The 18520-nt window shown below is 40.4% G+C and overlaps 1 protein-coding gene across 1 annotated transcript in view; it reads right to left on the bottom strand.

Annotated features, from left to right (window-relative positions):
• Window positions 1-18520, bottom strand: part of GABA-B-R3 (gamma-aminobutyric acid type B receptor subunit 3) — a 104153-nt gene that overhangs the window by 72577 nt on the left and 13056 nt on the right. Inside the window, exons 2-3 of the mRNA XM_068229161.1 lie at window positions 7570-7713; window positions 5009-5179 (exon numbers count right to left, since the gene is read on the bottom strand). Coding sequence (XP_068085262.1) covers window positions 5009-5179; window positions 7570-7713 — 315 coding nt within the window. The remainder of the gene's footprint in view (window positions 1-5008; window positions 5180-7569; window positions 7714-18520) is intronic.

Below are 18520 nucleotides of genomic sequence, written 5' to 3'. Positions count from 1 at the left end.
ATTCAGGCAGGCGGTTGTGTTGAGATACCCCATGCCCGATAGGAAGTATGTGTTGCTGACGGACGCATCTCACTGTGGTATCGCTGGTGCACTATGTCAAGTAGATGATGATGGTAATTTAGGGATTGTGTCTTTAGCTTCCAGAGGTTTAAGTGCTGCTGAAAAGCGTTATACTATAACGGAACTTGAATTCTTAGCCATCGTATACTCCCTGAGTAAATTTAGGATGTATGTTTTAGGTACCGAATTTGAAATTAGAACGGATCATCATGCTCTTTCTTTTGTATCCAAGTGTAAATTATCATCTAACAGAGTTAGTAGATGGATACTCGCCCTACAAGAGTATGATTTTAAGGTAACTCACATTAAGGGAAAGAATAATGTCCTTGCTGATTTATTGTCACGTGATCCGAAGTTGAGCGAAGAAGGTAGCCTTCTAGAGCCACGTGAGGGCATTATTATATGTACATGTCTGTCTAAGGAAAATGAAACTGCTCTAAATAGACTACGTAACCTATTGGTTGAACAGTCGGTAGACGAAGAATGTCGGGAACCTTTGTCTGTACTTCAGGGAGGAGAGCAGCTCACTGTGTCGCATGGTAGGCACACGTACAAACTGGTTAACGGGTTTCTAGCCAGGAAATGTGGCGAGGATCTCTGGGGGATTTGTGTACCCAAAGCGCTACGTGTGGAATTGATTTGGTTTATCCACAAGGAATTAGGACATTTTGGAGCTAATAAAGTTCTGTATGAGATCCGACAGAATTTTATATGGGACAAGATGGGAAGAGATATAAGAAAAATTCTTTCCACTTGCGATCTGTGTCAGCGTAGCAAAGTTCCTAACCGCTATTTAGAAGGACCTCGTCAGCAGTAATCTCAGAAAGACCTGGTGACTTGGTGTGTACTGATTTATTTGGACCTGTGGTAAAGGGACAGTTCGGCTTCCAAAATATTTTAGTCATTATTGATGCCTTCTCGAAATTGGTCAGATTATACGGTATGAGAAAAGCCACTGGAAAATCTTGTAGTCGTATAGTCAAAGAGAAGTATATCCCTGAATTAGGTACTCCTCTTAGAATATTATCAGACAGTGGACCGCAATTTATTTCGAGAAAATGGAAGTCCATAATTAGAGAGCTAGGTATTACACAGGTTCATTCATCTTTAGATACCCTCAGGGCAATATGTGTGAGCGCGTTATGAAAGAGTTATCTCGCATGTTTAGATGCTTAGTGTTCGATAAGCATACAGCCTGGGTGGCTCATTTATCCCGCATAGAGACATGGATCAATGCAGTTCAACATGAAAGCACTAGATTGACGCCGTCACAAGTTCATTTTGGTTGTAAGCCTCAGAATGAACTAGTGAGAGTGTTAGGTTTGCCTGAGGAACCGCCTCGTAATGCTGAATTTTACGTCCGACTAGCACGGGAGAACCTGATTAAATCTGGAGATAAACGTAAAAGACAACAGAAACGTAAGGTACTGGATAACTTTGAGGTAGGTGATATGGTTTTGGTGAGAGTTCCCATGTTGTCAAACAGTGAGGATAAGGTAACTAAGAAATTTTTTCTGTTATATCAAGGCCCTTATAAAGTACATCGTAAACTTGGACCCTGTGCTTACAAGTTAGCGGATGGCGAGAGCGTAATGAATGGTTCATATAACATTAGTAGTTTACGGAGATACCTGTCGTGTGAGGTGGCTGAACCGGATTGTGAGATATAGGTCAGTAACTCGGGGAAGTTGCTACTTGTTATGTCAGACTACGAGTGGATGAGTTTACGTCTCAATGGTGGTGGTATTTCCTAGTTGTGTTTGTAAACAAGGGAGGTGTTTGTGTGACGGTAGATTTACGCTTGTTCATTGACGATCGATCATCTGTTTTCCGTATGTGAGGCCATGAAATTTTATATATTTGTTTTCTGAGATGTTACAGAAGGCTAATTAAAGCTGACGACGGCAAATAATTAATTTTCCCGTATGTGCATTTCTAACTTGCAATAATTTTACCGTGAGCTTAAATCACGTGTGTATTCGAGTGAAGGGTATTGCATCCTGCTTCAAGATAAAGTTGAAACATTCGAAAGAGTGATAAAAGTGTAAATTGTTTGTATTATTTGTTTTCCATGTTTCTAATGTAAAAGATTGGAAGAGAACGTGTTACTGCTATCTAGCAAAGAATGTCGGAGAGATGGGAAGTAAAAGGACAAATAGACACTCGGCAGAGTCTGTAATCTGAATTGTATATATATTATGTTATATTTTCTAGGATAATCTTGTTTTTTTTACAAAAGTGAAAAGTTGCTCATGTTGGGCATAATTTAGCATCTAAACCTCAAGATGAACTGAAATAACAGACAGTCGCAGTGGTAAGCAGTCTAAGAGAGATATGATGGAAAGAGTGAGATATAATTAATTGTATGAAAATAATGTCGCTCGTTATGGGCAGGTAATAGAGGTATTTCAAGTCAATGTGGGAGTAAGTGTGTGAGTTCTCAACTCATGTGATATTTGTTAAGAACTCATGGGGGCGTATGTAACGTTCCAGACGTTACAGTGTAATTATATTAATTTTATTATGTGTAATTAATTCAGAAATTGAACGTCATGATATTTATTTTGGTATGTAATTGTATTATAATTCATGTTTAATCATTTGCTCACTATCATTTCATTACTTTGTAACTACGACTTGTAAACGATGGCTGAATATTCTAATATTCACTTAGATTCTTGCGACATTTGTTTAAAATTAATTTGCAGTAGATTTCCGCTATCTTGCCACATCACCGAGGAGGGAGAAAGGACAAATTTAGACACCAAGTTCTGGGAAAAGCGAGCACGTGTTCACGCGTCCCAACGTAAGCTACCGTATTTCGACCAGAATTATTCAAACTGATCAACGCCTATATTTTGAAAGGAGCGTCATGTTGCCATGGATAATGAGTGAATGGACCAATAGAAGAACAGTTAATATCAGAGTTAAGATCCGTCAACTCTAATATCTGGAGTGGGGAGAGACATGTCATCTGATTGGACCACGTGTAGCGACCTGTAATTAGCGCCAGTGAAGGTTATAAAAGGGCGTGCTGGAGCTCTTGGCTTCATCTCTCTTGATCTCTTCTACCAGATCTCTTGCATCTTGGAACTTGGATCTTCTACGTGACCTGCTACTTGATCTTCTTCGTTTGATTCTGCATTAGTATTCTACAGTAATTACTTCATTACCACGACGTGGTACTTAGAAATTCTGAATGAGGGGTGTATAGCCACTCTCATGAGGAAGTACGTACAGCTCGGCTACAAGACCGGTTTGAACCAGTCTAAGTCAATAGGTAGTATTAATCTAGATAGAAATGAAACTACAGAGAACATTTTCAGTAAAGTTGGAAGGATTCTTAATTGAGTATCCTCTCCAAATAACCCAAGGTGGTTCTTCTAACTATGACTTAGGGCTTATCTCCAATATATGGGATAAAGCATAATAGGGAGTGTTAGTTTTGAAGTCATCTTCCAATTAGTGGTGGGTGCAATTTGCAAGGCAGGAATGGTACTTAGCTGCAGATGAAGAGATCTCAGAGACGACCGATGATGTTCCAGCTACAAGGATGGAAGCTTCCCAAGGACCAGCAGAACAAGACTAAATGGTGAGCAAACGAGTTAAAGATATTGCAAGTTTTCGCGAAGTAGAGTCATTCAATTTTTTGTTAAATTCTTTTTTTATTTTAAATTCAGTTCTCGTTAAACCGTCGTCATTTATATTAAATATAATAAATAGTATTTTTCTAGTTCACTTTAATCAATCTGCCTTAATTAGCCTTTTTGATTTTTAATTCTCCTGCTTAATGATTAGTGTACTATCACCCCACCCCTGTGATAAGAGTCCGTCCAAGCTTGATTATAAATTTTTATCTTTAAGTCCTCAACTTAAAGACTGGCGCCCTTAGCTTGAATGGTTGCATTTCTCATTTGATGATGTTCTCCGAGCGGGGAAGTCACACCCTCTTATGAATGGTGTGAAAATGTTGCTCATAGGGTCGGTTGGTGCGGGCATTTCAGTGGGCTTGACAGACTGGTATGTGATGGCAACTTCTGGCTCAGTGAGGAAAACAACGGGAAAGTACCTCACTTATTTCCCTAGTACACCTCTTCAGTGACGCCTTAGCCACCTATGACGGCTGATGGCGGAGCTGTTTAGGTCCAAGACAGCCTCCACGCTGAGCACTCAACATACATACCCATTTTATACCAGGTAAATGCTGGGGTTGTGTCTCAGTTAACGCCACGACCGCTTCCTTCCCAGTCCTAGCCCTTTCCCATCGTTGCGCCGCCAAAAATCTCCAATGTGTTAGTGCAAGTTCTGGCACAGGAAATAAGAAACTAAAAGTAAAATTGGGAAGTTTCGACACCTAACTGGGGCCCAATTTTATTGCAGGTTTTTGATAACTGGGCCACAATTTATAACTGACTTACTATCGATTACTAACTGGTACACAATTTATAACTGGATATGCACGATAACTAGCTGGTACACAATTTACCACTGGGTAAGTTTCGATTATCCCCAGTCTAGAAAGTCAAGAATAATAGCTGAGAGGATTCGTTGTGCTGACCACACGACACCTCGTTATTTGCAGAATTTCGGTCTGAGCAGATGTTGCTTAGTAGTCCGAGGTCCTCGGGGGCTGTTGGGCTATGGCTTTTTTAAAAGTTCCGATAAGTAACTGGAAACCATTTTACCATCAGATAAGTTTCAGTAACTAACTGGAACTCAAATTAGAACCAGGTAAGTATTGACAAATTACCTGGATCCGATTTACACTTAGGTAAATGTCTTCAATTTACTGGTCCAACATATCCACAGAGATTAGGCACAACAAATTCCTGAGTGTTAATTAAATTTAGGTTTCCTTTAATGAATATTTCTTTGATTACGTTTTGTTTTCGAGAAAATGAGTGCAAAATATAGAATGCTGAGAATATAGGGATAAAATCTAACTTACAAGAGAGTACATATCCTCATTCTGGCTGAGCGCTGTCACTGTATCCCAGCCAAATCCTTGCACGAAGGCAAGCCGTGCAGGATTGTGTGAGGAGTCTGGCGCTACGGTGCGGTAGAACAGGGGAAATTCACGTCGGTCGCTCAGCGCAGGAGACGTTGAACCAAACGACACCTAAAACAAATGAAACAAAGAATGTATTAATCAGTTAGTGCTGAAGCAAACCAATTTTTGAAAATTGCAACACCATTAGGAAAGGTTGAAACGCGTGTGAAACAGAGCAAATTGGCTTCGCAGTCTGCGTCGCGTAGCTGTCAGCTTGCATTCAGGAAACAATGGATTCGAACCCCACTGTCGGCTGCCCTGAAGATGGTTTGCCGTGATTTCCAATTTTCACCCCAGTTAAGTGCTGGGATGCCTTGGTCACTTTCTTTCAAGTTCTTGCCCTTTCCTACTCTTTCGTCGCCATAAAACCTGTCTGTATCGGTGTGACGTAAAGCAAATAGAAGGAAACCCTCACATGTAAACCTACAGTGAATGCAAAGCAGGGTAATGACTAGCAAATAATTGGAATTATTGAGTGATTTTACATTCGGGACCCAGTATTTCCCTTTAGACTGCCAGGCGAATACATTGAGGGCAGATAGGGAGCCCAGAAATTAAGCCTTTCTCCAAGCGTCTCTATGCCTTGTCGTGCTAATAGGGCACAGTATAAACAAACTGCGGGTTTGTATACAAGCACCCTGGTAGGCAGTTCTCCCGGAAGATATCAGAGATCTCTTACGTTCAATATCACGACGGATTGCAGCACGTTGAGGTGTCACAAATTATTAATATTTTCATGTATGTTAGTCTAACACTTCAACCATTCATGTATGTCGGTTTAATACCATGTAGAATAAATTTGATTCTGCTCACATGATTAATTCATGGTGGTTTATTTTCATAAACGTTAGTATTTTATTAACATTGCTGTGTAATTATTTTTGTCGTTTTTCTACAGGATGGCAATGAAGTAAAGTAAGTCCCTAATGAAAAATACTAGTTAAGTATTGAGTTTAAACGGGGACAAGTGATTGGCCTGCGTGAAGACGGATTTTCGTACCGTGAAATTGCTGCTCATTTGGGGAATAATGTTACTGTAGTGATTTAAGTATGGAAGCAGTGGACCGAAGAAGAAACCGCGATCCATCGAAAATCCGGCATAGGATTACGGAATCTGACGACACCACAGTTGGCTGAAATATCGTTCTAATAATGGTGATGGAACGTGCAGCTTCATTATAAGTGTTAGCACAACGATGGAGCACTGATGAGCTTTGATCTTTGCCCAGTATTGTCTTATATTCTCCCAGTGTAGCTCCTTTGTTTCCTCCAACAAGGGAGTGCGATGGACTTTCTTCAGGATCTGTCTCACGGCTTGTCTGGTTCATAAGCCTGTCAGTCCCAGTTCTTGGATCTCCTCCTTAGTCTCCGTGAGCCATGTGATACGGACTTTCTTGTTTCAATAGAAGGTGAGCAGGTGGTTGGTCAGTCTGTTGAGATACTACCTTGCCACATGCCCATAGAAGTGCAATGTGAGTGTCATGTGAGTGTCGTGATATTGGACGTAAGAGATCTCTGATATCTTCCGGGAAAACTGCCTACCAGGGTGCTTGTATACAAACCCACAGTTTGTTTATACTGTGCCCTATTAGCACGACAAGGCATAGAGACGCTTGGAGAAAGGTTAATTTCTTGGCTCCCTACCTGCCCTCAATTTATACGCCTGACTTTATTGGCACCCAACGTGGGGAAGCTACCCTTGTTTTCCTGGAACAGTCAGAGAGCCTCTTTATTTGGGAGTAGAGCTCTGAATTGTGATTTCCAATATTCCGCATCTTCTTGTACCGGGCTATTATTATTCTTATTATGAATACTGATAAGCCCGCATGTAGCCATGATCGTTAAAACGTGAAGTTTATAAATGGTCTGACACTGTGGGTAGCCGGTTCAAGTCCCGTTGGTCGAAACAATTTTCACCATCAGAATGTTGGCCGGCAGGCTAGGGGAGGCAGTGGTATACATTTTATAATCACTAGATTGCATGCCAGAAACCTGGATTCAATTCCAAACCTCTCTGCAGTGATCATATGATGTGAGGACATATGATGCTGTTGATGGTGATTCGTCCGTCGGAGGGGTCTTAAGGCCTTGAGCAGACTCCTTGCTGCTTTTCGACAGGAGCAGGCTATGAGCCGGCACCGGTTTATACCCTCTCCTTTTCTACTGTCATATAATACGCCATTTATTTCAGGAAAGGCATCCGTGATAAAAGGTCCCTACGAAGATTTATCCACTTCATACCCAACACCGTAGAAAAGCGGGACAAGGGTTGGACATACAATTAAGTTTAATGATAAAAATGTAGTGATGATAGTTAATTCCGTATCAGTAGAATGTTCATTATGTTATTCTATTCTGAACTTCTCACTTTCAGCGCAAGCAATGGAGCTCTAGAGAACAATAAATGTGACGTCATTAAGCACTGTGCTGAATGATACTTTATCTGAGAGTTCACGTACCTGAACCATATTCCAGTAGGGAACGACCTTGGCTAGACTTTCTGTGACATCAGAGCACGCAGTTCCGAGTAACATCACCATCCTTGTCGAGTTCTGCGTGTATAAGGCGTGAAAAAAGGCATCTACACCAACACCAGGGTCGCACTGAAACAAACATGAAATTTTTTAATTATTGTCTAATATGAGCTAATTAAATTAAATTTCAATTAAATTCATTTTAAAACTGTGAATTGTATGATAAAGGAGCTAATAATTTGGCCGCCCTCAGTTCTTAGGGACAAAGATGACTTGATCTGAGAAACTAACCATTATATCCTCTGAAAGTTGTAGACAATCAATCAATCAATCAATCAATCAATCAATCAATCAATCAATCAATCAATCAATCAATCAATCAATCAATCAATCAATCAATCAATCAATCAATCAATCAATCAATCAATCAATCAATCAATCAATCAATCAATCAATCAATCAATCAATCAATCAATCAATCAATCAATCAATCAATCAATCAATCAATCAATCAATCAATCAATCAATCAATCAATCAATCAATCAATCAATCAATCAATCAATCAATCAATCAATCAATCAATCAATCAATCAATCAATCAATCAATCAATCAATCAATCAATCAATCAATCAATCAATCAATCAATCAATCAATCAATCAATCAATCAATCAATCAATCAATCAATCAATCAATCAATCAATCAATCAATCAATCAATCAATCAATCAATCAATCAATCAATCAATCAATCAATCAATCAATCAATCAATCAATCAATCAATCAATCAATCAATCAATCAATCAATCAATCAATCAATCAATCAATCAATCAATCAATCAATCAATCAATCAATCAATCAATCAATCAATCAATCAATCAATCAATCAATCAATCAATCAATCAATCAATCAATCATATTGGAGCTATTCGGGTCATTTCGTATCTCTGCGCTCATGCTCGAGCGAACAAGCGATTTTTTAAAATTCGAGTTCCAGCGAAATATCACTACTACATTTATGTAACCACGGAACTGTGCCGTACATACTGTACCGGTTACGACCTGTACATGTCGTATTTTTTGACGAGTAATTGTATCCCATCATCACGCAAGACATTCAGAGCGAACTTGGTTTGTTTACGTTCGGAGGAGCGAGCAGGCTACCCGGCGACAGGGTGACGTAGTTGCAGGGACAAGACAGACTACCCGCCTGACGCTACGTGTAGCCTGCATGACCTGGAATGTTCTGGACATGAACGTCACCCGTTCACGAACATTCGATGTGGAAAATGTTTAAAACTTCTATAATAATAATAATTGCAGTGACTTCAACGATACGTCATTTTAAAGAGGATGACACGAACGTCTCAAATTGTGAATCTCAAGAAAATCCGTCGAGGGATTCGCGAGATAATCAACTTCGAAGAGATCACGTTATCTGATGACCTAGGAGCCTCAAACTGAATATAAGCTGAGCTCGCTTGACCTGATCAGAAAGTCATAGCTGGGTGTCCAGCCTGACTCTCCACGCTCCAGTGTTCGTCGAAGTGCTGACAGTCTAAAGTCTTCGTGTGGGACTTAAACTCTGACAGTCATGTTGAACTTATTAATTGTGCGCGTGTCAACTCTAATGTATAACAAACTCTTTATAATGGACATTGAGTCTATCAATCAAGTTAAACTTATAATCTGTGCGCGTATTGGAACTCTGATTATGACAAGTCGTGTATTGGACTAACGTGACAACAGTTGAGTTGAACATAGAAGCTGTGCCATGTAGAAACTTCTCGATATAACTTACTTTCGTTCTTGTGGAACTAAGTTTATTACCACGTTACCTGTGTGAAACTTAGCCTCTGAACAAACATTACTAATTTCAATGTAACACTACTGCGATATAAGTTACTAGGAACTGTGATATTTCTTTTTTAAATATCAGTCAGCAGAACTTAATCTCTGAATACATATCATTAATTTCAGTGTGACACTACTACGTTATACTGTTAACTGTGACATTTTTGTTAAATCTCAGTCAGCATAATTTCATTAATGAACAAGGGTGTTTATGAAAATGTTCGAACTTTCACATGAATGTGTTAATGCAAGTGATTACCATAATCGTGTGCTACGACACCAGTGTTTTACTCCGAATTCAAACTGTGTTCTTTATCCAATTCAAACAGAACTGTGTATTATTTCTTCTAAACTGTGTGTAAATTATTTGTGTGTGACTAACAGCAGTGTCTCAGATAAACACTAGAACAGTCACCTATTTTATTTAATGTCAAGTGTGCCTAACAACGAACTGTGCTTTTCATTTCAACCTTATTTCTTCGTCAAAGTGTTTAGTATTATTTCATGACTGACAGCAGTGTCTTTGATAAACTCTAGAGCAGTCATACACTTCTTTCGATGTCAAGTGCTACTTTATTTAGTGGAAAATCACCATGAAATGTGCCAAGTGCGTGAACAATTTTCAGTTTCATTATTTCTATTCATGAACTGTGCTTTATTTACTTCCAATCTCATCTTTAGTGAACTTATAAATTCTGTCTTCAAGATTAAGAGTGAATTCGACGGCATATCCCAACCATATTAAATGAAACAGTGCTGTTAAACTAAAGTGTCCCGGGACTGTGTAAATTTGGACACTCGTGTAAGTTATTTGACGAGTGATTACCCCGCAACGTTGTCGAACATCGTCGGAGAACGTCGGAGATCGTCCAGAACGTCAAACGTTCGAGACTCAAACCCATATCAAACCGACCTGGGTGTTCCAGTCTTATCTCAACGCAATATTGGCTACTTCCAGAACGTGTTCCAGTCCCGTTCAGCCTGGTGAACTGGGAGCACGGGTCATCAAAAGGCGATGTTGAAGACAACGACTATCAACAGTAAGGTGATGTGCACTTTAAAATGCATTTTCTGAATAAAAAACTATTATTCAATCTATTTAACATTTTTCTTGTAGATAGGACCCTGCCTCCTGTACCAAGCCCTAGCTAGAAATCACCCAGTATTGCCCTGAGATCTACTTAGTGCTAACTTTAAAAGTAATTCATAAAGTCGGGCTATGTTACTGGTACAATACAGTCATTAAAATGAAGTATACAAACTTTAAAAACTAGAACACATGTAATTTTTGTACAGTTTCCTTGGTTTTTCACGTAGACCGAACGAGTTGGTGGTACGGTTAGCGTTGCGTTGCTGTGAGCTTGCATTCGTGGTTTTGAATTCCACCATCGGCAGCCCTGAAAATGGTTTCCCGTGGTTTCCCATTTTCACACCAGCGAAATGTTGGGGCTGTACCTTAAGGCCACGGCTGCTTTCTTCTCAGTGCTAGCCCTCTCCCATCCTTGAGTCGCCGTAATCCTTAAGTGTGTCAGTGCGGCGTTAAATCACTAGATAGTTTTTCGTCATAAGAAAGTAATAATAGTGCTATTGACTTAACGTCCCACTGACTACTTTTTCGGTTTTCGGAGACGCCGAGGTACCGGAATTTAGTCCCGCAGGATTTCTTTTACGTGTCAGTAAATCTACCGACATGAGGCTGTCATATTTGAGCTCCTTAAAATACCACCGGACTAAACCAGGATCGAACCTGCCAAGTTGGGGTCAGAAGGCTAGTGCCTCAACTGTCTGAGTCACTCAGCCCGGCATAAGAAAGTGAACTAAAGCTACGCTCAAGAAATCTTTGTATAGCACAGTCACACCTTGGCCTTCCTTCCAGTCCCTCTGTGTACAGTCTACCGCGGAGGTAGCACAGACTACGTAAGGGAGACACGACTAGGTTAGGTTAGCTTAGGGTTATGTTTCGAGACTGTACCTTCAAGTCTGGAGGATAGAAGGGAACAAATAATGTAAGCAAATGTGTTTCTCTGTGTGATTCAGTGTCTCACCTGTCGCGTACGTTAGTGTGCTTAGGGGCTTCTCTTCCTTTGTTTTTTACGTCGCACCGATACAGATAGGTCTTACATGGCGATGATGGGACAGGAAAAGGCTAGAAGTGGGAACGAGGCCACCGCGGACTTAATTAGGGTACAGTTCCCCAGCATTTGCTTGGTGTGAAAATGGGAAACCACGGAAAACCATCATCAGGGCTGCCGGCAGTGGTGTTCGAACCCAGTATCTTCCGAATTTAAGCTGATATCTACGTGACCCATACCGCACAGCCACTTGCTCGGTCTTAAGGGTTTCGTTATAGTTGATAATGTGCTCCACTGATCCACTTTGCCACGGTTCCTTCTTTTCAATTCTTAACCGTGTCCTGTTCCATAATCACCGTAAGACCTGCCTGGGCCGGTGAGATTTAAAATCAACAGCAAAAATAAAATAACTTGTTAGTTTTGTTCAAACATACCGAGACGAACGCCATTTATCGACCTCGTAGTATTTCCATTCTTCCATTGTGTTATGGGTGAGGGAAGTAACGGATTCGTTCTCTTATTTAAGCACGCATATTGCTGAAGTTCATATCCCTAGAGGCTTCCTACGAGGCTGGAAATAGGTCATTCTTTAAGACTGTTATGCTCAAGACTTGACAAATCGCTCCCTGCGAGACGGCAACTTGTGCTAGTGTATGAGACAAAGTGTGCATCTTGAGTAACTCGACAGGAGTATTGAGATGTTGCAAAGCACAGATGGAGTACTTACTTAAGTTATAAGGCGGAGGTCTTAAGTCAAACTGGCTCCATGGCTAAATGGTTAGCGTGCTCACCTTTGGTACAAGAGGTCCCGGGTTCGATGCATTCATTGGTTAATTTGGATGGTGTGTGTGTGTGTGTGTGCCATCTTCGTCATTACAATTCATCATAGATACGCCCTCCCATCCCCGCAGATGCGCAGGTCGCTCAAAAGGAGTCAACTTAAAAGACCTACACTAGGCCTCTCCGAAGGCCATACGATATTAAAAACAGATCAGACATTACAGCTCCAATAATTGGAGATGCCATGTTTTTAAAGAAATTTTGGTGGAATCGTTCTTTCTCCCCAGAGTGTAGCCAAAGGGTGACAAATCAACTGAGATTGAATGAAGGTGCAGTTAAGCTAATGCAGCGAGCTCGCAGTTGCTATCAACAATATTTTGTAAGAAAGAAGTCAGCTCCCGGACGAAACTATCTTCACATCGGTGGGAGTAAAAGAGAGGTTGACTCAGGATATCTTATTCACAAGTTAGAAGTGACAGACTTGAAAGTTGCGAGATTGATTGTTGGTACAAACAGGTGCGAACAATTGCAGGACGGAATGTGGAGGAAAAGGATGAGTTAGGAATGGACTCGATGGATAAAGGTGTACGCATAAATCGGCTTCGGTGGTGGGGTGATGTGAGTCAAATGGAGGAGTGTAGGTTACCTAGGAGACTAATGGACTCTGTTATGGAAAGAGAAGTAGAGGGAGACCAAGACGACGATGGTTAGATTGAGTTTCTAAAGTTAAACGAGGTCACAGATCTAGGTACAAATAGGGGATTGGAGCGGTAGTTAGTAAATTCACAGAGGCTTGAAGACTGAATGCTGAAAGGCATGACCGTCTATAAATAAGATGTATGTATGTAATATTATTATTGAAATATTATTGGACTGAACCAGGATTATTATTATTGTTGTTGTTCTGGGAATTCCGTGGTGGATAGAGGTGAAAGAAAGTGAGGGCATGAATGAGTCAAGATGGGACAATCAGAAGATTGATTTAAAACTTTAAAGTTATGGTTATATTTCTCTCTCAGCTCTCTTTGTTTCTTCAGTAATAAAACTTGACAAAATTCAGTTACAAAATATCAAAAGAATTTCGAATAACAACAACCTTGAGCTTGAGGCTCACTAAGTATACATTCTCCAATGAACGCTGCAGCTCCTTAAAAAACAGTCAAGGAGACGACCCTCCCAATTTCGTTTACAGAGAATTCAAAATATAGTATGTTTCAAGAGCATCTTTTGTTCCACAAAATTATCTCGGAGTGTAGGAGACTATTCTCCGAACATTACACCATTACAGCCTTCCAAAGGCATCCTCCAACATTTACATTAACACCCAGAGCGTCTTCGCTCTATAAAATTTACATTTTCAACAAAATGTCCAGGCCAACAGTATTTACTGTCTTAGATGCTCGACAGTCTAACATATTTACACAGAATGAAATAGAATTTCACAGGGGTATCGAACAGGTTAAAGTTACTGGCCCAAAAATCAAAATGATGTGGAGGCGGACACCTGCACTCCTTGAAGTTTGCAATTAAAAGATTAAAACTCTATTTGGGCTTCCGGCCAGAAGTTACAAAGGCTAGCCTATACTACTGAAGTGACTAGATGGAGAAAATTTTACAAAAGTTACAGACAGGAAAAGGTTACAAGGTCATAGTCACCTCAAAGTCAAGTTGAACTCGAGAGGGTGTCACACTCTCTATTGCAGAATTTCAACTAAGTTCTTTTGACTAGTTTGAAAGTTACATTTTAGAAAATTACAGTTACATTAGTAAAGTTTGGGCCGGGCTGAGTGGCTCAGATGGTTAAGGCGCTGGCCTTCTAACCCCAACTTGGCAGGTTCGATCCTGGCTCAGTCCGGTGGTATTTGAAGGTGCTCAAATACGACAGCCTCGTGTCGGTAGATTTACTGGCACGTAAAAGAACTCCTGCTGGACTAAATTCCGGCACCTCGGCGTTTCCGAAGACCGTAAAAGTAGTTAGTGGGACGTAAAGCAAATAACATTATTATTATTATCATCGTAAAGTTTGAAAACCTTCCCTTCGAGCTAGCTTTCAAAGTCTATCATTTCTATAGGACTGCCATTACCTTGAACTGCTGGTCTGGTCGATGATGGACGAGTCCCCCGTCTCCTTAATAACCACACACATTAAACTGGAGCGATAAGTAAGACAGCCAGGTCGAACATGTGTCAGCTTTTATACCCGAGAGGAAGGTTCTAGAGAGCTCTGGGCGAAGGCCCGACACGCCCAAAATTTACATTGGATAATTAAAAAGTTACAAGTTAAATGTAATTGGATGAAAAATAAATACTCAAAATTTTCTATTGGCCAACATCTTAAGTTGGCGGGAAGAGATCGAAGTGTTGACAACTTCAACATACCGAAAACAAAGAATAATCAACTCAGTTGAGTGTAGTGTAGTATAGTAAACCTTAAAATAAAAAAAATTACCTTAGGATTTTAATAGTTCCTCTTCACATTAGAAAGCATTATACAAGTTTTTTTTTTTTTTTTGGTAGAGACATCTGTACAGAAAAGTCCAAACTTCTTGCGCTAGTTGTTGCGAGTTTTAGATTTAAGATGGCGTTTTCCACTGGAGATTTATTGGGTAGAATACCAAGCACGAGAAACGAAGATGTTCCTTTTTTGATTTTCTTGGTTAAATGTACGAATTTAACAGAGCTACAGAACGTGATATATTTCCTAGCAGAGTGGAATTAAATTAACATATTCAGTATACAAGAACAGCTAGATCTAATTACGGGTAATACATTCAGTAAACAGACACATGATAAGCATACCTAGTGGGAAAAAACCTCAAAGCAAGGAAGGAAGCTTGTAGCTTGTTACGAGGCGCATCAAGCGGTATTCAGCAACGCGTGAAAATCCGACATAACGATAGAAAGCTCTCTTCGCTCGCCCCAGGAAGCTTTGCATATCGCTACGACTAACTTGGCTGGAAATGGAGGCCACAAGCCTGTCATACGAGCTCGGCAATCCACACAGTCACATAAAACTAAACGACAAACTTATACTTGTAGCCGAGCAGAATGTGATAAGGAATTATCACCTCACGAGTTATTACTGGTTCCAAAAGTGGTTAGAAACTAGTCAGAATACTAGCAGTAACCGCACTGAGGTAAATTAGAAATCGCCTTTGAACACTATCGCCAGGCTGAGTGGCTCAGACGGTTGAAGCGCTGGCCTTCTGACCCCAACATGGCAGGTTCGATCCTGGCTCAGTCAGGTGGTATTTGAAGGTGCTCAAATACGTCAGCCTCGTGTCGGTAGATTTACCGGCACGTAAAAAAACTCCTGCGGGACTAAATTCCGGCACCTCGGCGTCTCCGAAAACCGTAAAAAGTAGTTAGTGGGATGTAAAGCAAATAACATTAATTAAATGAATACTATTGGTATTTTAAAAATCTTTCTTCTCCTTTAGGCTGTCTGAAACAAAGAATACATTAAGGCAATTTCGTTAAAAATTTATTAAGAATCCATGAACTCAGTTCGGCTAACTTTCCATAATGACATTATAGGTGACAGATTATAGATAACATAACATTAAATCATTTTACTTAATCGATCCTCTTGTACCGCGGTTTGTGTTAGCATACTAATTTATTTATGGTACAAGAAAAATTATACGGGTGAAACGTATAATGTACAATGTATGGTGTTGTTCATTACTACCCTCACGGATGTATTTGCAAAGTTCCGACTTAATGAAATAAAGCACATGATCTGCTGCGGTAATAGAATGTAATATTGTGTCAAGAAAACATTTGAAAATACACTACACAAAGAAATTGAATTAAACGTTCCTTGGACAACACTACGCGCCGAACTATTAAAAAGTCCTTCAAAGATCTTCGTCATGGAGACAAATGTACTCATAACTATTCTCATAATCTACCAATATAAGTAGTTATTACCTAAAAAGAAAGCGCTTGATCCACTGAGCGTTTTTAGACCAAACCGAACTGCGTACCTCAATTAGAACGAAAGATATGATGGGTTCAATGAGAAAAAAATGTTGAAGAAATGAGACGTCAAATTTAATGTGCACTCATAACTTTGCTCAGAATGAACCAATTTGAATAGTTAAGAGCTGAAATGAAAGATCTTGATCCACTGAGTGTTCTTAGGTCGAAACGAACTCCGTACCTCAATTAGAACCAAAGATATGATTGCTTGCTTCAAAGATACAAAAAATTGAAAAAATCAAATAATTTGAGGAAGGCGAAAGTTAAGTGATTTATAGTGCCTGATGACAAATTTGTGCATGAATATCTTTCAGTTAAAAATTGAAGGAAATCGACCGGTTAGAATGGCCGTACTGACTGTAGTTTTCATCAATTTTTTAAATATGGGAGGTAGATGGACTTCGTTTCTCTGTATACCTCGTCTGGTTGGTCCGTGTGTGTTTCTATACATATATATATATCCCTTTAATGGCTATCATGCATATCCTTCTCATGCTTCCCATTACTTCAACGTTATGGACTTCCTTATGCATTTGAAATTCTTTCTCAATGAGCGCCTGCACCATGGACGACCTGAAGTGAGGTCTGGTGTTTCGAAGAGCACCTCAAAAGGCACAAGAACCCGAGATGTGAGGTAAAGTTGTAGTCTTACTGGATCTTCTGCAGCGGTTACCAATCAGGGACCTTCCCGGTCAGCGCTAACAATTACAACCAGTGATGAGAGAAGTGTCCGCCTCTGTGGTGTAGTGGTTAGTGTGATTAGATGCCACCCCCGTAGGCCCGGGTTCGATTCACGGCTCTGCCAAAAAATTTGGAAAGTGGTACGAGGGCTGCAACGGAGTCCATTCAGCCTCGGGGGGTCAACTGAGTAGAGGTGGGTACGATTACCACCTCAGCCATCCTGGAAGTAGTTTTCCGTGGTTTCCCACTTCTCCTCCAGGCAAATGCCGGGATGGTACCTAACTTAAGGCCACGGCCGCTTCCTCCCTCTTTCTTGCCTGTCCCATCCAATCCTCCCATCCCTGCACAAGGCCCCTGTTCAGCATAGCAGGTGAGGCCGCCTGGGCAAGATACTGGCCATTCTCCTCAGTTGTATCCCCCGAACCAAAGTCTGAAGCTCCAGGACACTGCCCTTGAGGTGGTAGAGGTGGGATCCCTCACTGAGTCCGAGGGAAAAACCGACCCTGGAGGGTAAACTGATTAAGAATAAGAATAAGAAGAACAAGAATAATAATAATAAGAAGAAGGGAGAAGTACAAGAAAAAAATAATTGGGATGGATTTCGCTCAGTTACTCAATTTTTTAAGAAGTAATCAGTAAAATTAAAATTACGTCACAGAACGCAGGAAACCAACGAGGTTTTTTCGCATGGAACTGAAATGGTACCAAAGAGTGTAATGAAAAATATATTATTTCTTTTTGTGTCCTTTTTCTTTTTGGCGTAAGTACCTTAAGTGGCTATCATTACTAAGTGAGACTAAACATGACACCACGGAACTTTCAAAATTATACTTTTTCCCATAATTTTTATTGTAGTTAGTAAAATTTAGCATTCCAAATAATTTATAATTAACTTTACATCTACTTTTCTGATTACGAAGCCTCGGCCACTTAGAGCAAAGTATATCATTTTTGCTTTTACTGAAAAGACGCTGTAGAGGGACTCTTCCAGGGATACCTGTGTTCAATTTTAAGAACATACCCAGCAGTATGGATATTGTGGGATGAGTTTGATGTAGAATAGAACATCTATTATCCGGAACACTTTTAAACAAAACACCGTTTAACCGAAACGACCGAAAATATACATTTTCGGAAAAAATGAATGTAGTGGAATGCGTGGACTCTGACCTTGGCTGCCTCCTCCCTTCTCTATTGTGAACTCAGTTTGTTTTACTTCTTTCAGTAGTTAAGTTTTGACAAAGGGGATGTCTGTCTGTTAGGTCATCGACCCAGAGGCTGGTTGGATCCTCAAATAGCGCCACCAAAGTTTATGTGGCTATAAGGAAACCGCAAAAACCAATGGCAGCACCAAAATGAGGCGTACTAGGCAAGACGAGGAGTGAGGTAGTTTGCCATTGCTTTCCTCACTGGGTCAGAAAGTGCTATTGCAGCACGACTGACCCTATGAGCAGCACCTTTCATAACACTCAGATGCACTAGTCGTGCTCTGAATGTCATTACTCAGCACCACCCGTACCCCAGCAGCTACCATATTGTCACTTTACTCTGGCCTGTGCCAAGG

Source organism: Anabrus simplex, chromosome 9, assembly GCF_040414725.1.
Source record: "Anabrus simplex isolate iqAnaSimp1 chromosome 9, ASM4041472v1, whole genome shotgun sequence".
Lineage (NCBI taxonomy): Eukaryota > Metazoa > Arthropoda > Insecta > Orthoptera > Tettigoniidae > Anabrus > Anabrus simplex.
Note: the sequence above shows the minus strand (reverse complement) of the source record. Positions and strands in the feature narration are given on the sequence as shown.